General features: G+C 44.6%; 1 protein-coding gene across 1 annotated transcript in view; it reads right to left on the bottom strand.

The window, feature by feature from the left end:
- The window catches only part of LOC115394987 (ribonuclease inhibitor-like), a gene marked incomplete at its 5' end in the record, with an annotated part of 43,332 nt that overhangs the window by 16,119 nt on the left and 164 nt on the right, over window positions 1-27,049 (bottom strand). Inside the window, 8 exons of the mRNA XM_030100328.1 lie at window positions 7,651-7,833; window positions 8,088-8,261; window positions 19,404-19,577; window positions 22,816-22,998; window positions 24,791-24,973; window positions 25,247-25,429; window positions 25,684-25,857; window positions 26,390-27,019. Coding sequence (XP_029956188.1) covers window positions 7,651-7,833; window positions 8,088-8,261; window positions 19,404-19,577; window positions 22,816-22,998; window positions 24,791-24,973; window positions 25,247-25,429; window positions 25,684-25,857; window positions 26,390-27,019 — 1,884 coding nt within the window. The remainder of the gene's footprint in view (window positions 1-7,650; window positions 7,834-8,087; window positions 8,262-19,403; window positions 19,578-22,815; window positions 22,999-24,790; window positions 24,974-25,246; window positions 25,430-25,683; window positions 25,858-26,389; window positions 27,020-27,049) is intronic.

The following is a 27,049-nucleotide window of genomic DNA, read 5'->3' as shown; positions in this document are numbered from 1 at the left end:
GTACCTCTTCCACATAGTAAGTCCACATTGAGCTGGTGCAGTGTTGATGGCCTTCTCCTCCAGATCCTCCATGAAAAAAACCACTCATAATGGCTGAGAGGGGGTCCCCCATGGCGAAACCCTCTTTTTGTCTGTAAATGTTTTGTTTATACTGGAAATATATTGACGTGGAGACAAAATGTAAAAGTCGGGTTATGTCCTCTACTGTCAAATTGGTGCGTTTCTTGAGTGTTTTGTCTGTCCTGAGTTTGTTTTCCACTATGAAACCGTCAGGTAAATAACAAAATACCTCCCTGGTCTTTGGAAAAGAACCTTTGTTTTTGGATTATAAATTGGAAAGACCAATGAACCTTTTTGGACTATAAACTGAAACTCCGTCATTATTCATGAAGGCGGCGGTGACAGCTGGACTCAGGAGACACTCAGGAGACACGTGAAGGAAGCGTGGACTATTTGCACAAAGGAACGGCTCTCAGACAGCTGTGATCCGGCTCTCATCATTCACTTAAAAGAACATGTTCAAACGAACGATTCGTTCATTGAACGTCACAGCACTTCAAGCGAGACCGTTTCTATTTTTTTCGCGGTAAATGTGAGATTATTGCGGGAATTATGTGCCCTTTTGGAAAGTATGTGGCCTCTGCATAATCAGCGGCAAAAGGGTGATTTATGCGTGAATTCATGTGATCGCATAATCGCGTTTTTCTAGAGGGTCTAACTATTTAATCTGTATTGTGCAAGCATTTGTTAGCCCCCCCCCCCCCCAACAAATTTCACCACCAGCCGCCACTGCCAGACGCTTGATTCTATTCAAATGGAGGGATGTCACTCCGCCATCACATCATCGCTGAATTAAAGACATTATGTTGAGCTTAAAGCTGGAAAAGATCAGATGTACCCTCCATGGTCATATCAACAAATTTCACAAAACCTGGGACCCTCTAATAACTTATGTGAACAGTTTAGCTGGTCTAGAACTGGAACTCTGAATGTTTATGCTGCCCTTGGATAGGACTGTGATAAGGATTGTTAGGTGCACCTATTTTTTTTGTTGTTGTTGTTTTTTTCTGGTTGTCTGTTGTCTTTGATGCATATTTTTGAGTTGGAATTTTTTCTTTATAGCGGTTGTCTAAACATTTTTTGCATTACAGAGAATATGATTTTTTCATATTTTCCTTTGGAAAACTAGAAATAAAGTTTTAACTTTTGTTTTTCATAAATTATATACAGAATATAGCCTTGTGACAGCCTGACCGCCTGTCCAGGGTGTACCCTGCCCGAGCCCGCAGCAGCTGGGATCGGCTGCAGCCACCCACGACCCTGGGAAGGAGAAGCTGTTTAGAAAATGGATGGATGGATGGATAAAAAGAAAATACTATAGTCATCTCACTGTTCTAAAAAGCCTGGTCCTGATGCGGTCTCTGGTTCTTCAACTATGGCTCAATAGGGGGCGCTAAAGTGCGGTCCTCAGGCTGCGGTCCTGACAGCGCTGTCTCCGGCGCTGCAGACTTATTGCCTCTATTTGATCAGAACATGATGGATCTCTGTTTCAGGCTCTGCCACTGATGTGTTCAGGAGCTGGACAAGAACAAACCAGAGACTGGAAACTACTGAGAGCAAAGAGACTAAAGACAGAACTGAAGCCTTTAAAGCTATAGTGCGTAACTTTTAAATGTCTATGAATGTCCGTTTTAGCCAAGTCACTACAAGTGGAGATCACAAAATGCAAATTAAGCCGATCGGCTCCTCTAACATGTTGCGGGATTTTTCAATATATATAATTATTGCTTTGCGTGTCGACCGGCGACATTCCCGCGCTGGCGCGCAGGAAATTACGCATTTTACGTCACAACAAGAAGGGAGGGGGAGGACGGGAGGGTCTCATAGCAACAGGCTCACCTAACATTAGGTGCGTTCGACATGAGAAAGCCAGAGGCAGACCCTTAAGACTTTTGAGCCGCCCCGCCCAGATGTGGCCCGGCGTCACTGATACGTCGGCCCTACGTAGGGCATCGAAAACTCGCGAGACCCAAACGAGAGCGGTCACAGAGGTAGCCACTGTGAGCTGCTGGAGAGCAACTCACCGCAGCTACCTGGCCCACCTCTCTGTGTCATACAGGCAGGGGATTGGACCCGAGCCCACTCGTCATCAGTTTGATGACAACACGTTTTATTTACATAAATAAACACCCAGTCCTGGCTCCAGCCCAGTGTAGAGGGGGGAGGGGGGGGGGGGGGGGGGGGGGGGGGGGGGGCGGCGGCTACAAACCGTGTGTCGGGGGGGTGGGGGGGGGGGGGGGGGGGTGTAGAGCGCAAAAGTGGCGATAAAGTAACGGAGCAACACAAAGACAGAATCCACAGATCAGAGGCCTGTTCTGCCGTGTCCAACAACATATGATCATTAATCACATTGCTAAAAAGCACAAATAGTAACAAAACAAATGATAAAATAACCAGCCCTCACCTTCAGCAGAGCTGGAGTCTCCTTTTTTTTGGAATTTTGAATAGCACAACACTTCATATTGATTTGACCCAGCCAGCAGAGTTTGCTGTTGTTTTTTAAGCAAATAGTACACTGAAAACTTAATTTTTTTTTTTTTTTTGACTGAGGGGGCGAATGCTGCCCCCCCCCCCCCCCTTGAAGCCTGGTCTGCACTTGCAGCAGCATGCACGTGTCACATGACAGAAGCCAAAACATAACTTCACATTATTTTGTTTTTTAAATTTTATATATTTCAGTTACCTGAATATGAATTAACACAATGTGATACACACAAAAGAAATTAGGAATTCTTTTGTTTTTAATAAGAAAAAAAAATTACCCCTTTGACAGCCAGGGTGGGCAAGGAGGCACAGGCGGGGGGGCATTGCCCCCCCTAATTGACCCCCTGACGACAGGCCTGTAAACACCCCCCACAGTGGGAGTCATGAGAAACACAAACATGGAGAACATATGGTTGTCCGAGTTGGAGGCAAACTTATAACTCCGCCCCACGGCTGCGCCGTCTGCTTCGTCCAGCTCCGTCTACCTCTGGCTCTGCCATCGTGAACGCACCTAATCTCAGGCAGTTTCTGCCAGACCTTTTCAGGCCCGCGCTAAATTGTGCAGCGCCCGGACAGCGGAGGGGAGGAAAAAACAACTCTCCGACAGTCAAACACTGGCAGCATTAGCCGTTAGCAGCGTCAGCAGCGACCCCCCCCCCCCCCCCCCACCGCCAAACTCTTTTCCTGCAGAAAACACTGTACTTTGTGTGTAACACTCTGTTTTTCATCAAGAAGCAGCAACTAGAGACCAAAGGACAACAAATGGTTTCCGCTGACGACCACTGGGTCTTTTCATCCACTAACCTGTCGGATAGAATTAGCAGGCACCTTGTCTCCCGGTTTCCGCTAGAGGGCGACCGAAGTTACGCACTATAGCTTTAAATGGGTGTTTTACTTTCACTTCCATCAAGTCTCAGTTCTCAGTGAGAAAAAGAGACAAAGGAAACCAAGCAAAGCATTTCAGAGCAAATGTGGAAGATAAAGCATGAAATCAACCCATGGGTCCAGTTTTCAGCTTGAAATGACTCTAAAAGCAGCTAAACATCGGGACACAGGGAGACAGTGATTCTCATTAAAACTCACATTTCTTCCTGTGGACCAGTCAGATGGAGCAGAGATCCTGGAGACACGGAGACTTCATTCTGCTCTCTGGAGTCAGAACGGCGCTTTTATATCAGAATCATGATGAAAAAGAAGAGAACCAAAGTGCGTCACGCGCTGGAGGAGCGAACTTCTCTCCACCAGAGGAGCAGAATTATTTTAAAGGAGACGCAGCTCGTTGCTCCGGAGGACTGCTGGGACGTTCAGGAACGTACGAACAGGAAGCGTCTGGAGACGGGAGTAGCATAGACATCATATTATAAGAACTGTTTGTATAGATCTATGGGGAGTAGAGCCGGGGTTTCAGACTAATTACTTTTCCTGTTGATTGTTGCCCGACTTTCTTTCACGTACCTTTTTGCTGGTCCATGTTGAAACTAGACAAAAACGTTACAGTCGTATAATCCGCGATTGACAAGCGGTGAGGTCTTTTTCCGAGCCGTCTTTAAACGCATCATGCTGCTGACCATGTTCACCAAACCAGCCAGAGACTGAGCAGAGTTTTCTCCTAAACAATCTGTGCCAGTTGAGTAATGCTGCTCCATGCAGATAATGTCACTGAATGACTAGTGAATACATGCCAATACATCATGTTAAGCCAGTTTAAAAAGTGTACTAATGTTACCAATGCCACATGCCTTGCTTGTTCGTCCATGATACATATAAACTCAACTCCTTTCCATTTCTGTTCAGAACTTGTGCTCACTGAAGCTTTCCACTTAGTTCAAAGGAATCTTTATTGCCACAATAGAGAGAGCAGACACCAGCAACAAAACCACCATGCAGGGTCTGCACAGGTGAGAACAGAATAGAAGTGGTTGAGATATAAATTAAAAAAAAAATCTCTTGCATTAAAACAACTTAATTTCAACAGCAATTTCACTTTCAATTCCACTTAAAATTCCATTAGTTCCACATAAAAAAATAAACGTATTGCCATGAGGAGGAGAGCAGCAGATGTCAGCAGCAGGAACTTCTTCATTCCTGTGATGGAGGATCAGGGAGAGATACTGGCTGATTACAGATACATATCATGCAGCTGTTCTTGACCCACAAGCATTAACATCAGAGTTATTTAACTGTAAAGGATCAACAAGAGTTTTTTTCTTTTTTAAATAACTTATTTTAATTTTTATTTTTGGTTATATTGCTGCTTCTGCTTTGGTCCAAAATAAATCTAGAATGGATGTTGTTATTTGGTGATATAGTTAATCAAGAGATGATTGATTGCCTTGGCACTTCCTCACTTCTGGTCCTCAGGCCCCCTGTTCAGCAGGTTTGAGATGTTTTCTTCTTGGGACTGATACATTTTGTCTTTTCTACTGAGGGAGGAGAGGGAGAACTATTTCAGAGTCGTGTTCACAGTGAGACAATAATCCAATATTCCACACATGTTGAGTCTTTGGGTGAAGTGACCCCTTTATTTCCCACAGGTGTGTTTAAAGACACTATTTACAGGTACAAACCAGTTAGATGAGCTCACTGATCCAGTTTCCTTTGGACATAAGTCTCTCCACACATTCCTCAACGCACCCCAACACACACCAACACGGTCCAAACACTGGTTGGCGTCCCTCTCTCACACACCTGCAGCTCATCACCTGCATGCTCCCTGTCTGTCCACCAATCCTGCTCCCTCTAGTGGTCACATCAGAAAACGTTATATGGCTCCAACAATCCAATTCATTTGGGTGAGATTATTTTGTTGTTCTTATGAGGCAACGTGTTCTACATGGTTCTAGAAACGGTTCAGTTTGTTTGGACCAATGTTGAGAATATACAGTACTGGGTAAATGATCTGGGCCATAAACTACTGTCTTTCTCCTGTCTCCTCTGTGTGGTATTCTGTTGCACGAGGGTCTTAAAAGTATCATATTGTAGCGGCCGTGGGGGCCACTGGGTGTCGCTGCACGGGGCAGCCTGCTCCGGAGAGCCGCAAGGCATTGTGGGAGGGAGTTATTCTGAACATTTGGGGGCTTATTTTATGGCCTGTTTGAGTTACTGGAGTTATGTTCATGGTTATTTGTGATATTTAGTTCTGCTTCACAGTTCTGTGTTCATTTTGTGTGTTTTGGGGCATCCTCTATTTTTCATTGTGGTTTCACCGTGAGTGAGAGGGTCACGGGGGGAAATGACCAGGGCCTGTGTGCTGCTGATTCCCGTCTTGGTGCTCGGTGACTTGTCACAATAAAAGCTCTGTGTTCATCTGTAAAAGCTCTCATCATTTCACTGCCTGCTGCAGCTCCAAACGCTACAGTCAGGGGTGCACGTAATATTTTTTGTCTTGTGAGCACCGGTCCGACGGTACGGGTGAGCACTGGGCTATCCGACACAGATGCGCACCTTGCTATCCCCAAATCTTGGTATGCAAATGAGCGTTACAATGTTTAATCAGGTACGCATTTTTTAATTTGGTAGCGCATGCGCACCTGCGCACCGCTTATGTGCACCCCTGAATATATTTCATTTACAAATTTCAAATGATGCTGACAAAGTTCTTAATTTTTAAATGGCATCAACAGCGCCACCTGCTGCTGTGGCATGCAAATTAAACAACAGTTCTCGGAAAGTGCACTGGCAGTTGTGAATAAATCCTCAGTCCTGCGGATGTGAATCAGCAAGGTGCAAAATTACTGCCAAAAGCCACGTGACAGTGGGGAGCCAATTGTTTCTCCTTCCTGCAGAATTGTTTCTCCTACTTGTGGAATTGTTTTTTGTACTCGGAAAAAAAATAATTAAACTTGAAAGATTTTATTTTGCACTTGAAGGACATTTTAATGTAAGTGCATTCATTCATTCATTCATTCATTCATTATCTACCGCTTCCCCCTTTCGGGGTCCCGGGTGGCTGAACCTGATCCCAGCTGCTGTGGGCGAAGGCGGGGTAGACCCTTTTTTTTTTTTTTTTTTTTTTGTGGGGCGTTTTTTTTTGATGAACAAACTTAACGAACTTAACTGAAACGTGGCAGTTACAGTCTTCAGTAGGATCTGATCTAAAGTTGTCAAAATATGCGCAAATTATTCTTGACTAAACTTTACTGGCTAGCTAGGTAAACACAAACTGTTGCATTTCTCGGTCATAATAAATGCTAACACCACCAAACCTGAGATCCTTGGTTGGCATGTGACTGTGGGTGTATTAGCACAATGGCGCGAACATTGACCACTAGGTGTCGCTCTATAAATGGGAAATTTATATCTCTGAATGAATGACCGATTTTCACGATACCTGTCGGGTATGACCCTAATTTACTCCTGAGGCAATATCTTGCGGCATGCTCGTCACGCTGTACGGGGATATATGTACTTCCAGGACAAAAAAAGAGGAAGGAGAGAATGAGACTGCAGGGACACGGGAAAACCTCTCTGGAGAAAAGAATGTAGAAATGGACCAACCACTCCTGAAGGTTTGGCCAAATTTTGGTCTCACTTGACTTTGTTTACTGATAACAATGTATATTCGTCTTTTCTTTAGTTTTTCATGGTGGTGGTTGTTGGTCATGTCCACCGATTGGAGGTTTGCCAATTGCTGTGACAGAATAAATACAAACCAAACCATCAGTTGGAGCATGGCTTTCTCTTGTCTAAATGAAAATCTTTGGGAACAGATGTCAGTCAAAAATTCTTCTCAGAGCAGTCTTTGAAAAACAAGGACTTGTTCCCATGTCAGATGTATGTATTGTTCCATAGAGTCACATTCAGTGAGGTGAAAAGTTCTGAGGAGAGGAGGAGGAGGAGGATCTTCAGAACTCACAGCCTCCTCTCTGCTCTCAGTCGTTCCACCTGCAGAGAGATGAGAGGTGATGGTCAGAGAGTGTGAAGTTCTCCTTTAAGAAACCGTTCAATAAAGAGACAGAACAGCCTGCTGAATGTAAACAACTACGGACTCACTCTCTACTTCTGTTTTGTAAAACGGGAAATCACACCTGCTACGGGCCACACATGGAGCGGGGCCTGTAACACTGACAAACATTTCTCCTTCCACAACAGGAACAGTTAACTGACCTTAGAGTCTGCAGACCACAGAGTGGACTCTGCAGAAATCCACACAGCTGCTCAATTCCTGAATCCTGAAGAGGGTTCCTGCCCAAGTTCAGAAGTTCCAGATGTTCCAGGAGGGAGGGGTTGGACTTCAGAGCTGAGACCAGAGAAGAACAGCTGATCTCTGACAAACCACAGTCCTCCAACCTGAATAAAGAGAGAAAGAAGTGAGATTAGAGGACAAAGTCTGATGTTGAAGTGACTGAGAGCTGAAGAAGGTTCAGACTGGAAGAGTTTAGAAATGTAAAGTCCAAACAGCTGAAGCCACCAGGAGGAGAAGAGCTCTCATCAACATGCTGCAGAGCTCAGTCCACTCTCTGTCCAAACAACATCTGGAATCCTCCTAAACTCCTCTCAGTCCTTTCACTCCAACAGATTCTACCTTCAGACAGTGAACTGACCTCAGAGTCTCCAGGTTACAGTTTGGACTCTCCAGTCCAGCACTCAGAATCTTCACTGATGAATCCTTCAGATACTTCTTACTCAGGTCCAGATGTTTCAGATGGGAGGGGTCAGAGGTCAGAGCTGAGGAGATCACTTCACAGTGAGGATCAGAGAGTCCACAGAAAGAAACACTGTAATGAGACCCAGAGAGGACAGGATGCTATGAGAGAGGACACTTTGTTGGACAGTTGGACATCAGACCTGCTGTCCTGTAGAAACTCCACAACCTGCCCCGCTGCACTGAGCTGCAGGTCTTTAGTCCTGTTCCTGCTGAGTCTGACAGGAATTATTTCATCAGATGCAAACAGTCTCAAGAAGATAAAGAGAAGATCTGCTGGTTTACTTTCACTTTGTCTGAGGGCTGATGAGAGGAATTCAAAAACTGGAATATATTTGAACATTCCAGACAAGAACAGACTGAATGTGATTTAGAACATGAAGGAAGACTGACAGTCTCAGTCTGAACAGATCCTGAGAACTGAGCCGACCTCTGGAGGGGATTGTTTACATTCAGTAACAGCAGTAAATGTAGAGAATAATGGGACGAGTGGACTGATGGGTTCTTCATGACAGATCATTGAGGCTCATCTCCACAGAGGAACTACAGGAACTACTTTCTACAACCATCACTGAGACATTGATCATGAGGACACGTGGACTCACTCAGCCTTCCTGCAGTTCTTCACAGCTGGGATCAGTCTCCGTCGTCCCTCCTCTGATGTCTTGTACCTCTTCAGGTCCAACTCCTCCAGGACCTGGTCTGACATCTGCAGCATGTAGGCCAGAGCTGAGCAGTGGATCTCAGAGAGTCTCTTCCCAAATCTGTTCTTTGACAGGAACTCTTGGCTCTCCTGATGTACTGAGAGGTCCTTCATCTCCATCAGACAGTGGAAGATGTTGATGCTTCTGTCAGGAGACATTTTATAACTGTTGATCTCCTTCAGGTTCTGGATGACTCTCTGGATGGTTTCTGGACTGATCTCTGTCCGACCCAGCAGACCTTCTAAGAGTCTCTGGTTGGATTCCAGAGAGAGGCCATGAAGGAAGCGGACAAACAGGTCGAGGTGGCCGTTTGGACTTCTGAGGGATTTCTGAAGGACGACCTTCAGGAAAACATCGAGAGATATGAAAGTATGAACCTCTACAATGAAGGTCTTCAGCTGGTCTGTCTTCCTGTTGGTGAAACAGTGGAACATGAAGACTGCAGCCAGAAACTCCTGAACACTCAGATGGACGAAGCTGTAGACGGCTTTCTGGAAGATCACAGACTCTCTTCTGAAGATCTGAGTACAGATTCCAGAGAACAGCAAGGCCTCAGTCACATCCAGACCACACTGCTCCAGGTCTTCTTGGTAGAACACCATGTTTCCTTTGTCCAGATGTTCCAAGGCCATCCTGCCCAGCTTCAGAAGAAGCTCCCTGTCAGCCTCCGTCAGCTCCTGTGGACCCGTCTCAGGTCCTTCATGGTACTTGAGCTTCTTCCTGTGTGTCTGAACCAGCACAAAGTGGGAGTACATGTCAGTCAGGGTCTGGGGCAGCTCTCCTCTCTGCTCGCTGCTCAACATGTGCTCCAGAACTGTAGCAGTGATCCAGCAGAAGACTGGGATTCCACACATGATGTGGAGGCTCCTGGAGGTCTGGATGTGGGAGATGATTCTGCTGCTCAGCTCCTCATCACTCAGCCTCCTCCTGAAGTACTCCTCCTTCTGGGCGTCAGTGAAGCCTCGCACTTCTGTCAGTCTGTCCACACATGTTGGAGGGATCTGATGGGCCGCCGCCGGTCGGGAAGTGATCCAGACCCGAGCCGAGGGCAGCAGATCCCCCCGGATGAGGTTAGTGAGCAGCTCGCTGACTGAAGACTGCTGGGAGACGTCAAGCAGCCGCCGGCTGCTGCTGAAGTCCAGAGAAAGTCTGCTTTCATCCAGGCCGTCAAAGATGAAGAGCAGCCTGCAGACAGCCAGCTGCTCTGCCGTCAGCTTCTGGAGCGTGGGATGGAAAACAGCCAGCAGCGAGAGGAGGCTGTACGGCCGCTCTCCCAGCAGGTTCAGCTCCCTGAAGGAGAGCACCACCAGCACACTGACATCCTGGTTCTCCAGGCCCTCGGCCCAGTCCAGACTGAACTTCAGCACCGAGAAGGTTTTTCCGCTGCCGGCCACGCCGCTGGTCAGAACCACTCGGATGTGTGTGTGCTGCTGGGCCGAGGCTTTGAAGATGTCCTGAACCCTGATGGCAGGGTGATGGAGGCTCTCCTTCCTGGAAGCTGTCTCCAGCTGCTGCAGCTCAGGTTCCCTCTGAAGCTCCTCACTGAGTCCCTCTGTGATGTAGAGCTCAGTGTAGATCCTGTTGAGGAGGCTTCCTCCTCCTGCTTCATCACTTCCTTCAGTCACACGTTCACATCTCCTCCTCAGACTCTTCTTATGTTCTTCTAGAAGCTGCTGCAGACCCACACCTGCTCAGAGACAACAACAACAATCACACTGCACACAAACAACAAGCTTTCATGTCTCTACAACACAACAACAAGTCCCAGTTCTTCAGCAGATACATGTCCACTCTTACTTCTGGATCTTTCTGGCTGCTCCTCACAGACATCAGTCCTCCTCTTTCTGTGGACACCAAGCAACATTTACTCTGAGCAGCACAACACACAGCAGAGACACAAAGATCTTCAACTCTCACACTGCATCAAAATACTGGAGCTGAATCTGAAAGTGAGCTCAACATCTCTCACTCTGCTTTGGAAGAAATCAAAGAAAAACACTTTCTTACTTTGTGTCTGAAGGTCCAGGTTCATCACTGAAGTCTGGTGGAAGACTGTTGGACCAGTCACTCTTCAGAGACAATCTGCTGGAACCTGAAGACTCTGCTGTGTGTCTGAGCTGCTGATGTCTACACACACACACACACACACACACACACACACACACACACACACACACACACACACACACACACAAAGTGTTTGGTAAACACAGCTCATGGTAATGTGGATCAATCACTGTTTTTGCTTCATGTCTGTGCTGTAGCAATACAACATCCACCCCCATCACCACCACCATCAGGTCAGTCACAGTAAATCAGTCAGAAAATCTTCTTTTCAACGTATCTGGTGGTTCGGTCAATCTACTTTGTCACTTTTCCCACTTCGAGAATTAAATTCAGCAGTGTCTCCATTCTTACTGAGTCAAAGTCGATCATCACACATTGAACTGTTTCAGCTGTAGTACAGAAAATTTCCTGCCAAAACCCAGTCAATACATGCATTGGATGAAATGAAAGAGAAACACTTTCTTACTCTGAGTCTGAAGGTCCAGGCTCACCACTGAAGTGTAATGACAGACCTTTGGACCGGTTACTCTTCAGAGACAACCTGAGAGTGAAATAAGACGATTCAGAAACATTCATGGTTCAGTCAGTTCACTGGAAACACAGCATGACAGAGGTCAAAGGTCACATCCACACAGCTCAAACAGATGACTGTCATCTTGAGGAACTTTTGCCTTGCTTCTTCCTCATACGTTATCCCGCACTGCAAATCCTGTGGAAGCCTCTGTAGTTTTTTTTTTTTTTTTTTTTTTTAATGTGGCTCGCACACAACATTTAGTGTGGAGAGGGCTGGCTTGAAAACGCTGGTGGACATGACGGCATGGATTTTTGAGGAAGTGATTCTTCGTGCTTGCAGTGAATACCCAACCCAATCTTATGGCAATTCGTGCTATGAGCCGCGTAAATTACCGTATTGGCCCGAATATAAGACGATGTTTTTTTTCCAGAAATTGCATCCTCAAAAGTGGGGTCGTGTTATAACCGCGGACTTACGGTAGATGGTCAGTACCCATCCGCGCCGCTAGATGGAGCCAAAGTATCACTGACCAGAGAGCGAGTGGAGCGATGAAATCAGATGAAATGATCTGATGAAAAATGGCGGATCATCTGGAACAAAGGGGCTGAACGCTGGACAACTGAGCAAACAACAGAGGCGAAGTTACGATACCAACTTTAAACTGATGGTGATCAACGCAGCAGAGTCATCAAACAACTGCCAAGCCGCCAGGAGATATGGTGGAGCAGAGCCTCGTTCTTATTGGAGAGCACAGAAAAAAATTCCTACAGATGCTAACACTATGAGAAAGGCTTTCCGTGGTCCCAAGAGCGACGCTTCAGAGAGACTGATAGAAGGATGAGTGAATACCTCACTGAAAAACGGAAAGACGGAATGCCCACCACCAGAGCCTGATTCAGCTGAAGGCACTGGAAAGTTATTTACATCATTTATGCAGTTTGGACCCCTTGAGGTTCTTATTTGTTGCTTATTGTTTCTTATTTTGAGAAAGAGAATATATTTTTTACTCAATGCTGTAGTAATATTTTTTTAATTTTATATCTCGTGAAATGTTATCTCAGTTGTGAGTTTATAATAATTGTATAATGAAAAGTTGTTTTATGAGTTTCTCAATGGCCGACCATTGACCAGATCATCTGATGAGCCCAGTCACCTTGAGGCCTTAACACCGAAGCACCTACTCTTGCTAAAGAAACAACCACGACGCAGATGGAAACAAATTCAGTATCTTGCTGACTTGTTCTGGAAGAGGTGGGTGCGTGAGTACCTCCCTAGCTTGCAGGAACGACAAAAATGGACTCAAGTCAAGCAAAACCTCGTACCAGGACAATTCATGATGGTAGTGGATGACAACGCCCCCCAAAGTTCGTGGTTGCTGCTAAAAGTCTTACAGTCCATGTCAGATGCCAAAGGACTAGTTCGTAGAGTGCTGATAAAGACTCCTTTCAGCACTCTGGAAAGGCCCGTGGACAAGCTTTGCCTTGTGTGTGACATGGATTTCGGAAATTCATTTTTTTGTTGTGCTTAAGATTGCATTGGAATGTACATAATTCTGTTGTAGTGATGATTAGATTGCTTATGTTGTATGTTTTGGCTCTTCTTAAAGGAAAATTATGCAAGATTTGCTTTAGCGCTCCCCCTACTGGTCTCCTGTGAAAGCTCACTGTCGTAAACGTTGTCCGCATCACCACCCCCACCCCTCCACCCCCACCTCCGCGCACAGAGAGTATCCCACTCCTGTTTCCGTCTTTCCCGTGCGTCAGACAAAGTTTTTTTCTGTCTTTTTGGTTCTGCCATCCGTGAGCACCTAAGGGTGTTGTTGCTAACGCTAGCGAGGGTTTCATGTTTGTTTTATTCTTCTGTTTTATTCTTTTATTCTTGTACTCCCGTATGAGTGCCGTAAAGCAGGTTTGTTCTCGTGAGATGTAGTCGGGTCCGCTCCTCTGAAAGTTGCAAGTGCTGTTTTCAGGTCACAGACCCCGGGGAGAGTGAAGGGACCGGTGAATCACCCTGACAAGTCTTTGTTTACCCCCACAGAGATTCTGAAAAACATTTTTTGAGGTAAAAAAAAAAAAGTTGCATAGTTCTGCTTTAACCATATAATATGTCAGTTACTTATGAGTCCTCGTGCCTTATAATTAGGGGGCCGGAATTGTTAGAACCATTGTAATATATACTGCACAGTGTTTATTGCATCATTTAGGTAGTGGGTTGATATTAAAGTAGAAATGAACATGTAAGAGTGGAGGCAAATTTTATGTTAATCTGGTGTCCTGCCTTTTGTAATTAGCTTGATTTGTCCACAGGTTGCTGTTCCTTTCCTTTTGCTATGTTGAACTGTGGTTGCTGTTGTCTGCCAAGCTGGCAGAGGGCAAGCTTAAAACTTATTTGTAGTGGTTCAGGAAGGGGGGTGGGTCTCTTTCAGAAAAAGTTTTTGACAGTGCAACTTGACAAGCTTGGAAAGATATCGTACCTAAGGTGAACGCGGATTTAAAGAAAGGTTTTTTTGTGGATCTGGTAGTGGACCAGAAACATTTTGATTTTTGTACAAGCCTATGTTGTTCAGTTTGGATCGTAATAAATCATCCTTCAAGCTCAACACATCTGGATTTTTGGAAGCATGAGTCCAAACACGACCCCTGCCCACCCACTATGTGGCTTTAATCAAGCTCGAGGAAAACATCAGAAAATGGCCACAACAAGGAGGAAGGAGGAATGAGACTGCAGGGACACGGGAAAACCTCTCTGGAGAAAACACTGTAAAATGGCCCAACCACTCCTGAATGTTTGGCCAGAAGACACATGGTAAATGTATGTCACTATATATTTTGGTTTCATGTGAGTTTGTTTACTGACAGAAATGCATACTGTATTGGCCCGAATATTGGACAATATTTTTTTCCATAAATTGTATTCTCCAAAATAGGGTTGTATTATAATCGAGGAATACATTGACATTACACGTCCACACCACTAGATGGAGCCGCCAAAGTACCGGTGATCAGGAAGCAAGTGGCACGTGACAGTTATATGATGTCTGTCATAGACATCATATACTGTATTGCCCCGAATATAGGACGACTCTGATAATAAGACAACCCCTATTTTTCAAATATCATTTTGTGAAATTAAAAATATGATGAGTATATGAAATACACTCAAAAAACAACTTTTTATTGTACAATCATTCTAAACTTACAAACTAACAGAGATAACATTTCACATGATCAAAAGATTTCACTGCAGCACTAAATAAAAAATATATTCTCTTTTGCAAAATAAGCGAAAATAAGCACTGCCTGCAGACCCAGGTCTTATCGCTTGCAGGCGGGCTGCGTGGTTGAGTTTGTCCCACGTTGATGACATCATCAGCATGACGGAGCAAAGCGAATATAAACAATGCACAAGAGCTCAGTCCCCATTACCTGTAGACAAAACTCTTCTTTCCCACGGATCAAGAGGAGCTCTCTGGTCTCGCAATCTTGCCAGTGCTGGGTCATCTCGACGAAGGATATCTCACGCTGTGTCTAAAATAACACTGGGCACGTTAACGCGTTAAAGCACAGCTTTCATCACGCCGACAAACATTTTATCAGGCATTAACGCCCCGCCCTCCCCGCACACACACACACGTCAAGAAGCACACAGGCCACTGCGCTTTTAGCGGTGAAACATGGTCCATTCCTCATTATTTGCTATATTGAACTCGGCCAAACTATCAGAAAAATCACAAGGAAAAGGCTGGTGTAAGGCACAAACTGATTTAAAGCTAGGGTTGGCGATCTTGGAAAACTAGCATGTAGCACGAATGTAGCATCTCCCCAAGGCTCCGCCCAGCTCCCACCCCATTGGAGGAGCTCCGTTGGGAGCGGAGACGTGGAGACATTCCGCGCGCATCGCGCAGCACTTCCGCGTCCAGTGCGTCCCTGGCGTAACCTGTCCTCAGCGCTTCGTTTCTTCGTTTTTCTTTATTTGCACTATGCCAAGTATGGCGCACTCACCGGTAAGTAAAGCCCCAAACATTCTTCTCCGCCATTCTGCAACAACGCTCCGTCCTTCTACGCGCGCACTGAACCAGGGTCAGTGCACGCCATTGACATGTACGCGCAGGGGGCAGGTCGAACGGCGAAGAGATTTGATTGGTTTAAAAAAAGGTGTCCCGTCAAGACTATTGGTTGCTGTTTTTCCCGTTTTACTCCTGCTGTAGATAGCGGATATTTTCCAAACTACTTTAAGAACACGCTATGAATTGTTTCCCATCGGGTCATAAAGATCATTTTAACCAGTATTTAAAAAAATGTATCTCATTCAGATCGCCAACCCTAGCTTTAAGGAGCACAAATATGACAAAAATCAAAGTGAAACTTAAATCACGTGTTTTGCCGGCTCGACGTTTGTGTGTGTGTGTATGTGTGTGTGTGTGTGTGTGTGTGGGGGGGGGGGGGGAATCTTGGTAAAGACCTTGTATTTTAAGTTATTATAAATCTTTTTTGATGAATTGTAAAGTACTTCTTGTAAAATTATGCTTCTTACAGAATTCTTGCAAAAAAAAAAATTCCCTGTCCCTCGGGGCAGGATGATCATTACAGAGTACTTTTGAATTAATTATTGTGTTTTGCGCATAATGCGATTAGTCACAGAAATTATTAATCACAAAAAAGAAATGTCATCGTTGCCCAGCACTAGTGTAAAAACAACAACCAGCACGCTATGTCAACGTCATCATGTAAATTACCGCGTCGACCCGGGTCTGCCTCTCACACTAAAAGTTGTTCGGAGTTGTGCCAATTAAAACCCGGTGCGGTTGCAGGGTGGATCGACCCTGGTCAGAATGCCGTTTAAACACTTTCCCACTGCCATGAGAAGCCGATTATTAGCGGGTTTTAACAGTTTTTTTGGCCAATGGGAAAGGGGTATCAGACGCTCCATTCGCTTCCTGGTCACTGGTACTTTGGTTCCATCTAGTGGCGCGGATGTGTAACGACAATCTAGTCCTCGATTATAGTACCACCCCATTTTTGAGAATACAATTTAAGTAGACACCACGTTCAGGATGGAGAGGCGTGCCTAAAGCACCGCCATCTTACCATGGTGGACTGGAGCCGCAGCAGCGCATGTGCATCTACGCAGGTGGGTGTCACGGTGCAAGGATCGAAGAACCCACACGCAGGCATCACAGGCTGAACAAAAAACTCCTTTATTTCCAAAACCAAAGATCTCAGGGCACAGGAGCAACAGAACACAGGAATGCAGGAACGAAGGAATGCTGGAATAAGCTGAGCAGAGCTGAGGCAGGCCGGGACACATGACAGAGCAAGCGGACAGACCCAGAAAGAGCCGACAAGACACACAAGGGGAGCAGGACTTAAATAGAAGGGAACATAGGTGCCACACATTAGGGTGGTAACGAGACGGGTGGCAGGAGAATACGAGCAGGCAGGTGACTAGGTAGGAGAACATGAGGGACAGACAGACAGGTGAGAAAGGGCAAGCACGAAGTTCACAAATGGCCACGGGCGCCCCCGTATGGCCGTAGGGGCACAGGGCGTAAGAGTACGAGGCTTTCTTTCATCTTAAAGTAGAATTATTCACTGAATTTTCCATAGATTTCCAAACTGATTTGTTAGAAACGTCACACCATGGCTATGACACAGGATGCTTGGATGTTTTCAAAACAAAATACAATACAATATAACTGGTAAAGATGCTTTTTTAGTCACTCTTATGGATGTTCTAATTAAACCAGATACTGTACAATAATTTTTCATTGACAAAGGGTATATAAAGAATAACATGGAGAGAGCTGCTTGTTAAATAGTAAAATAAACCCAGACAGGGCAGATTAAATTCCTTCATTCTGCCTCCAGGTTCTTCACATAAAATACAGGTCACTTCACATCATTCAACATTGCTTACTGGAGATATAATTAACCGGAAATCCTCTTTTAGCTGAAATACATTAAATACTGCTGAGACCTGCTAATCATGTTTTGTGATAAACTATGAAAATTATCGATCTAAAAGCTGACATGAAATCATCACATTATTCATTCTGATACAGTTTGAGTTTTAAGATGTTTTATTTACTCTGTTTTAGTTTTTTTTTTGTTTTTTGAGTTAAAATTGTAAAAATTGTAGCTTTTTTTCCCCAAAGGTGACTGACGTCAGTGGATGCTAAACCTGACCAAAAGAAGATGCTGAGACGAAGATCGGAGGAAGATCAAGCTAAATCTGAGAGAGACACTGATGCTGAACACCATGGCCAGAACTAGAAAGCCAGAAATAAAAAGCGTATTTTATAGTTCTAGTAGTTTATAGTGGTTTGTAGATATGCAGATGGTCTGAATGAGACAGACGTTGCACCCGAGGCTTTACTGTTTATGGTATTTATCATGTTGAAACTCAGTATGAGTCAAAATAAAATATAATAATTATTATTCTAACAGCAATCCTGTGATTATTAAAAAACAATAATAGCAAGAACAATCATAATAGTGATTATAAAATTTAAATATCATAACAATATTAAATAAATTGTGATAATAACAGATATAACAATGCAATATGATAATGATGAGGATCAGAATCATACAATCGTGTTATCAGTGGCAATGAAGTACAATATACATCCTTAAACCAATTATCTCAATGAAAATCTCCATCAGCCTGAACAGTTTCAGTTCATTTCATTCTGTTTATGTCTTTGTGTCCTCCATGTATGATGTTATAATAAACTAGAATAGAAGTTAAAAATTCATCGACTTATGATCACTTCTGTGGTGAAACATATCATTCCTTAAAAGGGTCATATTATGCTTTTTTCACTTTGTGAAGAGTTTCTTGTAGTAGTACCGTATTGGCCCGAATATAAGATGATATTTTTTTCCAGAAACTGTTTTCTCCAAAATGGGGTTGTACTATAATCGAGGACGAGATTGTCGTTACACATACGCGCTAGATGGAGCCAAAGTACCGATGACCAGAAAGTGACTGAAGCGTCACAGTCATATGACGTCTGTGGTCACAGTGATCTGATGAAAAATGGAGGAACGTGACCATCTGGAATGAAGGAGCTTGAACGTTAGACAAGTGAGCAAACAACAGAGGCGAAGTTTTGATGCCAACTTCAAACTGATGGTTCAACACAGCAGAGTCAACAAACAACTGCCAAGCCACCAAAATATATTAGACTGAATTATTAATGCTCATGAAGTTGAATAGAACTTGAATTTGATGGTTATGAAGTTATTTACATCATTAATGCAGTTATTGAACCTTTGAGGAACTTATTTGTTGCTTATTCACTGAGTCATAGCCTCACATTTTGAGAAAGAGAATATAGTTTTTAATCTAATACTGCAGTAATATTTCTTGATCTTTAATTGCATGAAATATTATCTCTGTTGTGAGTTTTCCTATAATAATTATACAATTAAAAGTTGTTTTATGAGTGACCTTCTTGTCTTGAACACATTTTTCATTTTCACAAAATGATATTTGAAAAATAGGGGTCGTCTTATAATCAGAGTCGTCCTATATTCGGGCCAATACGGTATTTGTCTTTTCTTGTATTTCATTGTGGTGGTTTTCAGGACACACAGCCTCCTCTCTGCTCTCAGCTCCACCACCTGCAGAGAGATGAGAGGTGGTGGTCAGAGAGTGTCAAGCAGTGAGGACTTCAGTCCTGTTCAGAGCAGCAGTCAGCAGCTCAGAGCTCATGGAGGACCACCACTGTCAGACCAACACAACAAGCCTGTGGCTCCTCTGATTGGCTGACTGTGTGTCCTCTGCTGTCCAATCCTGAAGCTGCTCAGCGTTCTCCTCTCACAGCCTCACTGAGAGTCAAACACTGGATCTTTGTTCTCACACTGACTGTGTTTAGTCCAAACCTGCTGAAAGCAGCGTGGACTCACTCCAACCATCTACTGACCTCAGAGTCTGCAGGCTGCAGTCTGGACTCTGCTGGAGAGCAACCAGCTGCTGCACATCTGGATCCTGCAGCTGGTTGTAATTCAGGTAGAGCTCCTTCAGGTGGGAGGGGTTGGATTTCAGAGCTGAGGCCAGAGAAGAACAGCTGATCTCTGACAAACTGCAGCTCATCAGCCTGAATAAAGAGAGAAAGCAGCAGAATCAATGAGGAACCAATCAGATGTATTGATGGAGAAATGAGCAGCTCCACATTACTGAGTCCTGATCCATCAGCTGTTCTGTTGTTGTGGATCTTCATCACACACAACATTCACACTCGTCCTCATGTCCACACACACCAGTCAGCTGCTGCTGAGCTCAGTCCACTCTCTCACTGCAGGATCAGAGTCTCAGATCAGCTGCTGGTGTGATGCCTACAAGTGTATGATCACAATTCTAAGTTTTATTGTGTTTTTATAAGTGAAAAAGGTGACATTTATGTATTGTTGTAATGTGTTTTTGGGTATACATGAAAGGTGCAGTTTCAACATTGTGCCACAAGGAGAGGTGTCAACCCAGTGCCAACTCAGTGTCAACCAATGAAGAACCGATTCTTTTGTCGAACCGGTTCCCACTGACTCGATTCAAAGGAAATGTTTGTCTTCTTGATGATTCCGCTTATCAGTTCCGCTGTGTGCGTGATGATGTAATATGTGTGGTGCGTAACACTGGGCTCACGCCGGGCTTACACCAGCCACGGTGACTGCAGTCCAGCTCCAGCATCGCAATAGAGCCTGTCCGGCGGTCAGGAAACTTTCAGCAAGGATCCCATTTTTCCTCACGCCGGAGCCCTCCCACGTCAAGCTAAACAGAAGAAAGTCAGGTGCCAGAAGGAAAGTAGATATGTGTTCCAACATAAGTGAATTCAAAATAAAAACTGTGTCGTGTTTTTGCCTGAACATTGGTATTTTTAATTCTTCTGTTCGAATATATATAAAAAAACCCAATCTAATCATTATACGCATTAGAAGAATGAAAGATGTTGTACTCAGTCATTGTAGAATTGTCAAACGAGACCAAAATAGTGCTGTGACGTTCAATGAACGAGCCGTTGGTTTGAACGGCTCTTTTAAGTGAACGACGAGAGCTGGATCACAGCTGTCTGAGAGCCTTTCCTTTGTGCAAACTGTCCACGCTCCCTTCACGTGTCTCCCGAGTGTCTCCTGAGTCCAGCTGCCACCCCTGCCTTCATGTGAACGACCGAGTTTCAGTTTTCTGCAGCAGGTCCAGTCACCTGAACGCAGCAGCTAACTAGCAAAGGAGAAGTGTGTAGAACCCGGAGTGGAGCCGGTGTTTTGGAAGAACTGGTTTCCCTATTAATTTTCGACTGGGTTTCTTTCACGTCCCTTGTTGCAGATAGATGGTAAAAACCAGACAAAAAGCCGTGTCGTATTTTTAATGAGTCTGATTTCAACATCTGCTGCTACTAGCAACAGCAGCAGGAAATGCTAAAGGAAGTCAGTCACCAGCTAACAAGGAAACCAGTTAATTTAAAAAAACGTATTGACCGCTTGAGTTATGTTGTGAGGACACTCATTGACATAATGCATTTCCTAGCCCCTTACCCTAACCCTAACCATCAAAAATAAATGCCTAACCCTAACCTATGCCCTAAACCTAACCTAAACCTAATTGTAACCCTAAACCAAAAATCAAGTCTTAACCCTCAAAAAGACCAAAAAAGTCCTCTCAAATAGTGAGGACCGGCAAAAATGTCCTCACTTTCCAACAGTTCTCCTCACTTGTAAGGTTAAAAACCCAATGTCCTCACAAAAGGTCCTCACAACATATAGCTGTACAAGTACACACACACACACACACACACACACACACACACACACACACACACACACACACACACACACACACACACACACACACACACACACACACACACGCCATAAAATACTCAGGTAAAGGACACGTAGGAGCATTTTGAAGCTCTTTTCTGGGGACAATGAGCAAGGTAAGCCACAATGCAGGTGTATCAGAAAAACATCTCTTAAATCTGTGCCATTAAACAAATTAAAGCACCAGATGAAAACTCATAACTGACAGTAACTGTGTCAGTTGTGAGTCCGGCATAATTTGGTTTTGAGCTTTCCAACATGGCATTGAGGAAGAAGCACACCAGAGGTTGGCTGTATTTTACACCAAAAGATGAAACCATGGCTACTTGCAACTCTTTCCGTCATCACATGGATATTTTTTTCTTCTGTTCAGGATGAAAATATAAAAGAGGCCTGCGGTGTAATGTAACAAGATGGCAACCGCTATGGTAATGCTGTGTTTCTGTGTTAATATTGCTCCTTGGCATCTATATATATATATATATATATATATATATATATATATATATATATATATATATATATATATATATATATATGTATATATATGTATTATTCACACATGTACATCATGTTTGAGTGAACTTAATGGGTTAAAGTTGTCAAAATGTTTTCTGCTTTGTAAATTTGTATGGTTACAGGATACGTTCGGTTTTAAAAGTTTTCACGTTGTTTATAGAAAGATACATGCTTCTTCTTCTTTGGAGCACATCTCAAACATCTGCTTCTCCTTCTTTGGAGCGGGTGGCGACCAACAACTTAGGTTCACAGCGCCACCTACTGTATCTCTTGGTGAATGTACTTCAGGTTACATTCCAATCACCGTATTCACTTCAGAGATCAGCAAAACCGCAACAACATGTTTCTCCCGACACTGGACTGTCGTGGAGGAGTGGCGTGAGCGGACCATTAGGAAATATTAGTGAAACTAATGAGTTTTTGGACGATTAAAGCTATTTTGGGAGACAACGCCACGCATGCCCCATTGGCTCACAGTATATGGAGGTCTGCAGCTCGATTTTGGATCTAATTTTCTCCCGAACCACAGATTGGATCAGAAAACCCTTCTGAGTGAGTATATTGTTTGACATCTTTCTATAAACAACGTGAAAACAGTTTAAAACGAACTTATCCTTGAAATCTGTTTTTATAGTTCCTGTGCTATTCATGTTTTTCGTATGTGTGTTTCTAGAGAAGTAAACTGTGCAGTATGCGAATTCAAGTGTTAAAGCCACAAGCAGATAGCCAGGTTGCAGTTGACCTGTGTGGTTGTGTAAATGCTGGCTTATTGATTTTTGTGAAATGATCTATTGTGAAGTGAAAGTAGAGTTGCATAGTTCTCCTTTAAGAAACCGTTCAATAAAGAGACAGAACAGCCTGCTGAATGTAAACAACTACGGACTCACTCTCTACTTCTGTTTTGTAAAACGGGAAATCACACCTGCTACGGGCCACACATGGCATGAGGCCTATAACACTGACAAACATTTCTCCTTCTACAACAGGAACAGACAGTTAACTGACCTTAGAGTCTGCAGACCACAGAGTGGACTCTGCAGAAAACCACACAGCTGAGAAACTCCTGAATCCTGCAGGGGGTTCCAGCCCAGGTCAAGATGTTCCAGATTTTTCTGGAGGGAGGGGTTGGACTTCAGAGCTGAGGCCAGAGAAGAACAGCTGATCTCTGACAAACTGCAGCTCATCAAGCTGAATAAAGAGAGAAAGAAGTGGCATTAGAGGACAGAGTTTGATGTTGAAATGATTGACTACGTTTCCATGCAGTCAATAACCCTTTCAAAACTGTGTAAATGTGAGCTGAAATTAGTTAGAAATGAGGTAATCCTCTTTCGCTGATACTGATCACACTGATCCTTGACATCCATTTCTTCTTCTTAAGAAGGTTGGAGCTAAAGTCTGGTACACACTACATGATTTCTTTTGATCTTCCACGATTCAAAGACCACACACCTGAAAACAACAGAGGACAGATGCCCAGATTTTCCTGTCCTGATCTTGTAGTGTGTGGTGTCGCTCTGGAGCAGACCACACACTAGAAGATTCTTCATCAGAGAATCGGCTCCTCACTCCTCCAAATCTCGCCCAGTCCAACGTGACTTTGTGCGGTTTCCCTCCATTCTATCTCCACTATAAATAATAAGCGGAGAATTCATTCCCTCAGGTCTTCATTCATATCGACATCGCTTCTTAAAGCTAGGGTTGGCGATCTTGGAAAACTAGCGTTAGCATGTAGCATCTCCCCAAGGCTCCGCCGAGCTAGCTACGCCCAGCTCCCACCCCATTGGAGGAGCTCCCGTTGGGAGCGGAGATGCAGAGATGTTCGCGGCCCGCGCGGCACTTCCGCGTCCAGTGCGTTCCTGGCGTAACCTGTCCTCAGCGCTTTGTTTCTTTGTTTTTCTTTATTTGCACTACGCCAAATAATGGGGCTCTCAATGGTAAGTAAACCCCCAAACATTCATCTCCGCCATTCTGCAACGACGCTCCGTCCTTCTACGTGCGCACTGAACCATGACTAAGGAATTGCGCGAAATAGGCCAATTTGCCAAAATGCTGAAGTCCCTTTAAGGGAGCAGCATCAACACCTTGGTGATGCGGAGCTGTTCAGCCAATCAGGGGGGATTATTTCGAGGGTGTGATCAGGTCAGCTCTGAGCCGATCGGCTCCTCTTGGAGCGCACCACATATAACAGGATTTGAGAGTGGAAATATTAAACATGTCCATTATCTACGATCTCCCCTTCCGACGACTCCTGAACGGTCCCACCGGAAAAAATCTCTCTGAACACACCGAACACCAAAGGATGATCGAACCTAAACTCATTTGCATACTCCCGACAATCGGACCTTGTCGGCTTCAATCAGGAGGAGAAGATCAGGGCAAAATTTGGTAGCATGTACTGGCCTTAGGAGGAAGTGAAAGAAGAACTGGGGTTCTTCTTCTCCCTGATTTAATCTTTGATCTTTAGGAGAGCTGAATTGATGTGAAGACCAAACAGAAGCAGAGCCCAGTGCAGGACATGTCAACAGCCAAGGTTCCTGGACAGAAAGCCAACAAGTCCAGAGTCTGTAGAGTTGCTGAGAGTCTGGAGCTCCAGCTGGGAGATCAGTGACAGCTTGATCCAGGAGAGATCAGCCTGCTCTGAAAGCTGAAGGTCAACATGGAGCGTGTCAGAGGTTCACAGTCAATGATCCACTGCAGCTCCTTTCTTCTTCTAGCAAGCTTTGAAATGTGGAGCTGCACACGGCTCTGCCACCGTCACAGGACTAAAGACCAGAGAAGAAGCTCTGTTTCTCCTGGAGATCCTCAGAGTGGATCACTCTCAGATCAGCCTGATGTCTGACCTTTAGTGTCAACACTACTTTACTGAAACACACTCAAACTGCTGAGCTCAGTCCACTCTCTCACTGCAGGATCAGAGTCTCAGATCACAGTTGCTGGCAAACATCTCTCCTTATACAACAGGAACAGACAGTCAACTGACCTCAGAGTCTTCAGACCACAGAGTGGACTCTGCAGAAAACCACACAGCTGAGAAACTGCTGAATCCAAGAGACAATTGTCACTCAGGTCCAGATGTTCCAGATGTTCCTGGAGGGAGGGGTTGGACTTCAAAGCTGAGGTCACAGAAGAACAGCTGGTCTCTGACATACTGCATCTCTCCAAGCTAAATAAAGAAAGGAAGCAGCAGAATCAATGAGGAGGAACCAATCAGATGTATTGATGGAGAAATGAGCAGCTCCACATTACTGAGTCCTGATCAATCAGCTGTTCTGTTGCTGTGGATCTTCATCACACACAACATTCACACTCCTCATGTCCACACACACCAGTCAGCTGCTGCTGAGCTCAGTCCACTCTCTCACTGCAGGATCAGAGTCTCAGATCAGCTGCTGACAAACATTTCTCCTTCTACAACAGGAACAGACAATCAACTGACCTCAGAGTCTGCAGACCACAGAGTGGACTCTGCAGAAAACCACACAGCTGAGAAACTCCTGAATCCTGAAGAGGGTTCAAACTCAGGTCCAGATGTTCCAGATGTTTCTCCAGGGAGGGGTTGGACTTCAGAGCTGAGGCCAGAAAAGAACAGCTGACCTCTGACAAACTGCAGCCCTGCAACCTGAATGAAGAGAGAAAGAAGTGAGATTAGAGGACAGAGTTTGATGTTGAAGTGACTGAGAGCTGAAGAAGGTTCAGACTGGAAGAGTTTAGAAATGTAAAGTCCAAACAGCTGAAGCCACCAGGAGGAGAAGAGCTCTCATCAACATGCTGCAGAGCTCAGTCCACTCTCTGTCCAAACAACATCTGGAATCCTCCTAAACTCCTCTCAGTCCTTTCACTCCAACAGATTCTACCTTCAGACAGTGAACTGACCTCAGAGTCTCCAGGTTACAGTTTGGACTCTCCAGTCCAGCACTCAGAATCTTCACTGATGAATCCTTCAGATAGTTCTTACTCAGGTCCAGATGTTTCAGATGGGAGGGGTCAGAGGTCAGAGCTGAGGAGATCACTTCACAGTGAGGATCAGAGAGTCCACAGAAAGAAAGACTGTAATGAGACCCAGAGAGGACAGGATGCTATGAGAGAGGACACTTTGTTGGACTGTTGGACATCAGACCTGCTCTCCTGTAGAAACTCCACAACCTGCCCCGCTGCACTGAGCTGCAGGTCTTTAGTCCTGTTCCTGCTGAGTCTGACAGGAATTATTTCATCAGATGGAAACAGTCTCAAGAAGATCAAGAGAAGATCTGCTGCTTTACTTTCACTTTATCTGAGGGCTGATGAGAGGAATTCAAAAACTGGAATATATTTGAACATTCCAGACAAGAACAGACTGAATGTGATTTAGAACATGAAGGAAGACTGACAGCCTCAGTCTGAACAGATCCTGAGAACTGAGCCAACCTCTGGAGGGGATTGTTTACATTTAGTAACAGCAGTAAATGTAGAAAATAATGGGACGAGTGGACTGATGGGTTCTTCATGACAGATCATTGAGGAGCATCTCCACAGAGGAACTACAGGAACTACTTTCTACAATCATCACTGAGACATTGATCATGAAGACTTGTGGACTCACTCAGCCTTCCTACAGTTCTTCACAGCTGGGATCAGTCTCCGTCGTCCCTCATCTGATGTGTTGTACCTCTTCAGGTCCAACTCCTCCAGGACCTGGTCTGACATCTGCAGCATGTAGGCCAGAGCTGAGCAGTGGATCTCAGAGAGTTCCTTCTCCAATCTGTTCTCTGACTTCAGGAACTCTTGGATCTCCTGATGTACTGAGAGGTCCTTCATCTCCATCAGAGAGTGGAAGATGTTGATGCTTCTGTCAGGAGACATTTTATAACTGTTGATCTCCTTCAGGTTCTGGATGACTCTCTGGATGGTTTCTGGACTGATCTCTGTCTGACCCAGCAGACCTTCTAAGAGTCTCTGGTTGGATTCCAGAGAGAGGCCATGAAGAAAGCGAACAAACAGGTCGAGGTGGCCGTTTGGACTTCTGAGGGATTTCTGAAGGACGACCTTCAGGAAAACATCGAGAGATATGAAAGTATGAACCTCTACAATGAAGGTCTTGAGCTGGTCTGTCTTCCTGTTGGTGAAACAGTGGAACATGAAGACTGCAGCCAGAAACTCCTGAACACTCAGATGGACGAAGCTGTAGACGGCTTTCTGGAAGATCACAGACTCTCTTTTAAAGATCTGAGTACAGATTCCAGAGAACAGCGAGGTCTCAGTC

Source organism: Salarias fasciatus, chromosome 10, assembly GCF_902148845.1.
Source record: "Salarias fasciatus chromosome 10, fSalaFa1.1, whole genome shotgun sequence".
NCBI lineage: Eukaryota > Metazoa > Chordata > Actinopteri > Blenniiformes > Blenniidae > Salarias > Salarias fasciatus.
Note: the sequence above shows the minus strand (reverse complement) of the source record. Positions and strands in the feature narration are given on the sequence as shown.